The sequence below is a fragment of the Triticum aestivum genome, chromosome 7B (assembly GCF_018294505.1).
Source record: "Triticum aestivum cultivar Chinese Spring chromosome 7B, IWGSC CS RefSeq v2.1, whole genome shotgun sequence".
Taxonomy (NCBI): Eukaryota; Viridiplantae; Streptophyta; class Magnoliopsida; order Poales; family Poaceae; genus Triticum; species Triticum aestivum.
Genome location: NC_057813.1, coordinates 381,414,299 through 381,421,979, shown reverse-complemented (window position 1 = coordinate 381,421,979; position 7,681 = coordinate 381,414,299). Strand labels below are relative to the sequence as shown.

The window sequence follows — 7,681 nt, the reverse complement described above, 5'->3', positions numbered from 1 at the left end:
GCGACCCCTCTCTTACCTTATTCTCTGATGCAGCAGCCCAGCCGCCCACCATCTCTCCATCCTTCCCGGCGTCTCCTCCTTCCCCCACCCCATCTCCTACGATGCCGATGTTGGCAAGTACGCCGCCGGCACGTTTCGTCCCCCGAGCTCGCGACGCCACTCCTGTCTCACCTCTGATGCAGAAACCCGGCCGCCCACCACCTCCTCCTCCTGGCCCGCTCTTCAGCGACGCTGGCGCCAGCTTCCCTGCGACGGCTCCAGGCCATTCCCTTCGAGTACTTGCTGGTCCACACCCGTTTCCTCCAGTAAACTCTGTTTCAGAGACGGCTGGTCTAGTGTGATGGTTGCCTCTGCTGTTGCCTCTCCTTCCTACCCGTCCCACCTCCAAATTTCAAATTTTCTGTCACTCAAAGTTCAAATCCGCGCGCCCAGTTCGAACTGTCCAGAAACTACTCCTGCAGCCCAATATAAATAAGTGGGCAGGCATATGGGACTCAGGCTGCTCAAACTACACCCCCAAGAAGTCACACGTTGGTCACGCCAACCTTCAGATCGAACGGAGTGTGAGGAAGTGTGATTCACTGCTCTTCGCCATCTAATCTTCTTCGTCAAGGGCAAGGTATGGGTTGTGAATGAATATTAAAATCTTCTCTACGATCTCATCAACCATTGCTTCATCTTTGTTATTAGACAACCCCGTCTGAATACTGTATCAGTAGCAGTTGGAGAAGTACTGAATGATACACATCTTACATAGCTGACTCCCAACATCCTGGATTATTTATATCTAATCTGACTGCAGTTTTTATGCATTTCATAGCTTATTTCCCATCTGAATATTGTATCAGTAGCAGTTGGAAAAGTACTGAATGATACAAACTTTACATAGCTGACTCCCAACATCCTGGATTATTTATATCTAATCTAACTGCATTTTTATGCATTTCTTAGTTTATATTTCATCTAACCAGTCTGCATTTTGAATGCATTATTTTGTAGCCAAGTCCAACAGAACTTGCTCCAGTGGCACGCCAATTCCTCATACAAGTATATTTATACGCGAGCCAATAGATATGACAAGTTCAAGTCAGTCGTCTTTGGATGATGAAGTGACAAACGAATCATCTACGATTTTTCCTACTAATGGCATGCTCATATCAACTGAGGGCTTGGAGCGAGGAGAAAGCTCAAAAGGTAAATCTATAAGGCGAAATTCTATGCATAAGTAATTTTATTTAACTACTTAATTAATTTCTCATTAAAATGCTATAGGACGAAAGCGTGTACGTGAAGCAATAAGATATGCTAGCCGTACACCAGAACAAATCCAAGCAAGGAGAGAACGTGTTAGAGCACGTCGGCAAAATTTAACACCTGCTGAGAGGGAAAAGATTAATGCACAAAGAAGAGAGAAAAGACAACGAATGGCACTTGATGAGAGGAATGCAAGCCAACGAGCACGTAGGCAAAGTTTGACAATAGATGAGAGGCAAGAAATAAATGCACGCCGGCGAGCACGTAGGCAAAGCCTACCACCTGAAGAGCGGCAAGCACTCCTAGCTCAACGTAATGCAAGCTACGCATCTAAACGAGATGCCCTCTGCAGGGATTCTGTTGCACTACAGTGCCCTACAGGTTCATTGATGGGACATCCATCATCAAGTTCTTATGTCTTTAGCCACCCAGGTACGCTCGCACAAACTTCTGCTACGATTCAAGGTAATTCTCACACACATCTGTATATATGTAACAACATCGATCTTCAAATTACATTTAGGAGATGATGATACTATCCAGCACATGGAACTCACATCGGTGCAATGTCCAACATCTACATCAGTGGACAATCCATCATCACCCCATGATGGTTTCGTATATTCAGATTCCCCAATAGAAAGCTTTGTCGCCGATGATGATGATTCTCACATGTCTGAAGAACAAGATGATGAGTACTTCGCATTTGCTGGGAGAGGTATTGCCAATGCCATGGATACCTTATTTCTCTACATACAAAAAAAAGCAAGACCTATATAAGGCCATTCATCTCATTATATGTAGGTGACGATGAAGACTTGGTAGATGCCTTTACAACAGACACCATTGTCCCTGACCTATATGATCGTGTCTACCACAATATACCAGTAAGTACTCACATGTTGACACCAAAACCTGATTGCAATCACTGTGGTGCAAAGAGGTTCCAGTATGAAACAAGTGGATTTTGTTGTCGGTCCGGAAAGATTAACCTAGCACACTCAGAACCTCCCTTGGAACTTCAAATGTTATACACAAGTTCAGATCCCAATGACGTGCATTTTAGGGAGAACATTCGGTACTTTAATGGACACTTCTCATTCACCACCCTTGGAGTCAGTCTGGACAATAGATACACAAACATGAGTTCAGGAGTGTATACATTCTGAGCTCACGGTCAGATTTACCACAACGTCTTCTCATTTGGTCCAACTCAAGATGGACCTAAGCATTTGGAGCTCTACTTCTATGATGATGATCCCAGTTTACAACATAGGTTTCGGCGCTCCCCAAACCTAGACCGAGATGTCATTCGTAAGCTTGTCGACATCCTCAAGGATAATCCTTATTCTGAGACATTCAGGAATCTAGGTGGAGTCGATGACCTTGAGGAATACCGTATTGAACTAAACACCGACATGAGGTTGGACCAACGGAGATATAACTTGCCTATATCATCGGAGGTTGCGGCTATTTGGGTTGAGGGTAATGAACTATGTAAGCACTTTGATCGTAGCATAGTACTATTTGGTAAGGACAACAAGAGATATAGCATCCAGCCATATTATGGATGCTATGATCCGTTGTCTTACCCTTTATTCTTTCCAAGAGGGGAGATTGGTTGGCATCCCGAAATCCCGAAGAATGGCGTCAACTTGAATGAGATACTTCAATCTCGTCGCACTGGTCGACATAGTCTAGGTAATTCATATAACGGAAATAGCATGTGTTCATTTTGTTTATCCTCATTGTACTTACTTTTCTTAATATTTCCTCTTGTTACCTCTCATTTCCATAGGTACATATACAAATAGTCGATTATGCGTATCTGTTAGAGACTACTATTTTCTACAAGTTTCAAATACGTCGTGGTGTATTTAACACCATGCTATATGGTAAACGACTGTTCCAACAGTATGTGGTTGATATGTACATCAAGGTTGAAAGCTCAAGATTGGACTATATCAGAAATCACCAGAAACAAATACGTGCTGATCTATACCAAGGTGTTGTTGATAGCCTTCAAGCTGGGGAAAAACGTGCGGATGCAGTGGGCAAATGGACTATACTTCCTACATCATTTATTGGGGGAAAAAGAGATAGGAGACGAAGGTATCTTGATGCCATGGCCTTGGTGCAAAAGTATGGGAAACCAGATATATTTTTAACCATGACTTGCAATCCAAATTGGGATGAGATAATTAGTGAGCTAGAGCCTGGACAAACCCCACAGGATCGCCCTGATCTTATCGTACGAGTATTTCGAGCAAAGTTGGAAGACCTCAAGATACAACTTTTTAAGAAGCACATGCTCGGTAAGGTAGCAGCATATGTTTATGTCGTTGAGTTTCAGAAAAGAGGTCTACCACATGCTCATTTCCTCCTAATCATGGAGGGGAGGTACAAGCTAACTTGCCCAGAGCAATATGACTGTCTAATATCTGCTGAATTGCCAGACAAATCCAAGTACCCAGAGTTGTACAAAATGGTCGTCAAGCACATGATGCATGGCCCGTGTGGAGTCCTCAACCCCAAGAACGTGTGCATGCAAAATGGTAGCTGCAAGAACTACTATCCACGACCATTTAATGCGTCAACCCTTCAGGGAAAGGACTCATATCCCATATACCGGAGGAGAGATGATGGACGTCGTGCGAAGGTATGGGGTGAAGATTTAGACAATAGGTGGGTTGTTCCATACAATCCTTACCTACTAAGAAGGTATAACTGCCACATCAATGTTGAGGTTTGCTCAAGCATAAAAGTTGTGAAGTACCTCTTTAAATACATATATAAGGGGCATGATCGAGCATCTGTTTCTATCGACGCGGTGGATAGTGACGGAAACATTGATGAAATAAAGCAATACAGAGATTCCAGATGGGTTACACCACCAGAAGCATTATGGAGGATCTATGGTTTTGACCTTAGTGAGATATTTCCTTCTGTTAGGCAGCTACAACTCCACCTCCCTAATATGCACATGGTGTCATTCCCGGCGGGCGCAAATCTGAATGATGTCCTCTCCCAGGAAGGAGCTCCCAAGACCATGCTAACCGAGTATTTTGAAGCAAACAAGAAGTATGAGTTGGCCTGGGGAATTTTATATAAGGATTTTCCGGCATCTTTTATTTGGATCTCGGGTGGAAAGTATTGGAAAAGGAGGGATGAACGCACACAGATCGGGAGAATTGTGTCTGCTCATCCAGCCGAAGGGGAGAGGTATTATCTTAGAGTGCTTCTAAACCATGTCACAGGTGCTACATCTTTCCAAGACCTAAGGACAGTGGATGGTATTGTTTTCCCGACATTTCGTGAAGCTGCTGAAAGGAGGGGTCTTATCGAGTCAGATAATACTATTGACGAGTGTCTTAATGAAGCTGAGGTTTTTCAGATGCCATCTTCCCTTCGAAGGCTATTTGCCACTATATTGGTCTTTTGTGAGCCCAGCAATGTGCGTGTTCTATGGGACAGGCACTTGGAAGCTATGACAGAAGACTATCGACTATACCACATGTCCCCTCATGCAGTTGAGCAGATGGCTTTGTTAGATATAAAAAGTATGTTTGAATCGATGGGGAAGGACATATCATCATTCCCTCTTCCAGAAATTGATGAGTCGTATGATGGCTCAAATAACGAGGCTAGGGAGATCACAGAGGAGTCGACGATAGGGGTGAACCCAGAACACCTTGGCTTTTCATCTTTCCTAAACCCAGAACAGAGATATGCATATGATGAGATACTTGCAACAATCAATAGTGGCCAAGGAGGTGTGTTCTTTGTTGATGGACCAGGAGGCACTGGAAAGACTTATCTATACAAAGCACTACTTGCAAAAGTACGTGGTGAGGGTAAAATAGCTATTGCAATAGCGACATCAGGCGTTGCTGCATCCATCTTGCCCGGCGGGAGGACTGCACACTCAAGGTTTAAAATACCATTGAACATTGAAGATGGTGGAGTTTGCAGCTTCACCAAGCAAAGTGGGACAGCTAAGCTTCTTATGAGCGCCTCCCTCATAATTTGGGATGAGGCCTCCATGACAAGGAGACAGGCAGTCGAGGCCCTTGATAATAGCATGAGGGACATCATGGCTCAACCTGACCTGCCATTTGGCGGAAAGACTATCGTGTTTGGGGGAGATTTCAGACAAGTGCTTCCTGTTGTTCGCAAGGGAACAAGGTCACAAATAATTGACGCGACGCTACGCAAGTCTTACCTTTGGGAGAGTATGAGACATATAAGACTTGTCCGTAATATGAGGGCTCAAAGTGATCCATGGTTTGCTGATTATCTTCTGCGTGTTGGGAATGGCACCGAAGATACTATGGATGATGGTTACATACGATTCCCAGATGAGATTTGTGTACCATATACCGGCGTTGCCTCTGATATTGACAAGCTTATTGAAAGTGTTTTCCCGATGCCGCTAGATGAAAACCTCTTGGATCCAAACTACATAACGTCCCGAGCAATTCTATCAACTCGGAATGAGTACGTTGACAAAATCAATATGAGGATGATTGAGAGATTTCCTGGGGAGGAGATGATATACTACAGTTTTGATCGCGCGGAGGATGATCCACACAACTACTACCCTGCAGAATTCTTGAATTCATTGACACCTAATGGTATACCTCCCCATATCCTCAAGTTGAAGATAATTGTTCTATTATATTGTTACGGAACATTGACCCAGCGAGTGGGTTGTGCAACGGGACGAGGCTGATTGTCTGAGGGTTCATGAGGAATGCAATTGATGCTGAGATTGTGCTGGGCCAGCATGCCGGTAAGAGGGTGTTCCTTCCTCGAATTCCTCTTTGCCCATCAGATGATGAGATGTTTCCATTTAGGTTCAAGAGGAAGCAGTTTCCAGTCAGGCTTAGCTTTGCTATGACCATTAACAAGGCACAGGGACAAACTATACCAAATGTTGGTGTATACCTCCCTGAACCGGTATTTTCACACGGGCAACTCTATGTTGCTCTTTCTAGAGCTATATCAAGAAGTAATATGAAGATTCTTACTGTCCCAGAAAAGCAAAAGGAAGGCCAAACCAACTCCAATGCAAATTTTACAAAGAACATAGTCTACAAAGAAGTTCTCAGCCTGTAGTTCAAGGTATGAATCACTCGAGTACAATTCGATGGCTGTAGAAATTCAATCTATCTAGATTACTAGGGTCAATCATCTAAAATTGCTTGCCAGCTATTATGGTTCTGAAGTTTGTGTAGAGGACTTTAAGAAAAACAACTAAGATGCTTGCATTAGCGTTCATGATATTTTTTGCAGAAAATATTATACATGTATTCAAATTGTTTTTGGTAGTTTTCTTTATTACTTCCACTGTTCAAATAATTTTGGATGACACCTACAGCAGGCCGTTTTTCATCGACGCCCCTCATTTGCTTGGTAGCTCCACATCAAAAATTTCAATTCACACCTCGAATATTTATTTCCTTGCTGTCTATTATCGGCATCTTTTTTTTGTGTATGTGTGGAAACCTGGTTGATGCAAGAAAGTGAAAAGAGGGCCAGTACTGATGTTTTTGTATGCATAATATGTGCATGTGCATTTGCCCCTTCTATATATACACATGATTCAAAAGCATGTTTTACTGTACATTTTGTTCCTTTGCTTGGTACAAAATGTATTGCAAGTGTTATTCATTGTTTTTTCCTTGACTAAATATACTACAAACCATCTACAGGCTAATATTTGTTCCTTTCCCTGAATATACCTAACTGTTACGTATGCTGTATTGATTGTCTAATATCCTTTATTCTTTTTAGGTGAGCAGATGGATGATGTGAGAGGCCCAAAACTAATATGGTTGGCATAAATGTTTTGAGCAAACAACTAAAGAGGAGTTCACAGGGCTTGCATTTGACGAAGCCACTGTTCGAAGGATGCTGGCACATGGCACATCATTTTGCCATAGTAATCTTGCTTATGGAGCCCGATTATTTTGGTTGTACTTGTATGTACTCATGTATGCAAGTTATGCACCAAGTGTTTTATTTTATTGTTTTCTCTTTTCTCATGTGAGTTATCGTGGCTTGTTACTGGATGTGATATGTTTGTGAGGTGCTCAATGTCTTTACCATTTCTAGCAGATAATTGTGTGCGGGTTGGAATTGTAGTCCATGTTAAGCAAACAGAAGCCAAAGACAGGCAAATGGAGAGATAAAGCTGGTGAATGTTGTCACAGTTGCTACGTGTGTAAGTTGCTACGTGTGTAGACGAATTTTATATTTGCCGCATGCTCTCCCCTTGATATAGGATAGAGCGAGCAATTAGAGAGTTGAGTAGGGAGAAGGGTCTTCCTACGAGATGTAGATGGACAATAAAGAGTTTGGCTTCATGATGAAGGGGTTCATCGATTAAAAAACATATGTTTGATTGTGCTCGATGTCTATTTAT

At 42.8% G+C, this 7,681-nt stretch overlaps 1 protein-coding gene across 6 annotated transcripts; it reads left to right on the top strand.

Annotated features, from left to right (window-relative positions):
• Positions 1–350: 350 nt before the first annotated feature.
• On the top strand, positions 351–7,466 carry LOC123162223 (uncharacterized). Of its 6 annotated transcripts, none has more exons than XM_044580005.1 (5): positions 351–619; positions 1,005–1,194; positions 1,273–1,686; positions 1,778–1,972; positions 2,059–2,798. In XM_044580005.1, the coding sequence occupies exons 2-5, from the start codon at positions 1,074–1,076 to the stop codon at positions 2,421–2,423; spliced, it is 1,095 nt and encodes a 364-aa protein (XP_044435940.1). In that variant the 5' UTR covers positions 351–619; positions 1,005–1,073; the 3' UTR covers positions 2,424–2,798. The 6 variants fall into 6 exon arrangements, 4 of the variants coding, with proteins under 4 accessions (XP_044435940.1, XP_044435939.1, XP_044435938.1 ...); XM_044580004.1 differs by having other exon boundaries at positions 352–619; positions 1,000–1,194; XM_044580006.1 differs by lacking the exon at positions 351–619 and adding an exon at positions 7,051–7,466 and having other exon boundaries at positions 976–1,194; positions 2,059–2,141.
• Positions 7,467–7,681: the final 215 nt, after the last annotated feature.

Excerpts from the sequence above, each read along its gene's own strand:
- LOC123162223 (XM_044580003.1), top strand. The coding sequence starts at position 984 with ATGCATTATTTTGTAGCCAAGTCCAACAGAACTTGCTCCAGTGGCACG. Across the intron at positions 1,687-1,777 it reads TTATGTCTTTAGCCACCCAG|GAGATGATGATACTATCCAG; the intron begins GTACGCTCGCAC and ends AATTACATTTAG. Across the intron at positions 1,973-2,058 it reads CTTCGCATTTGCTGGGAGAG|GTGACGATGAAGACTTGGTA; the intron begins GTATTGCCAATG and ends CATTATATGTAG.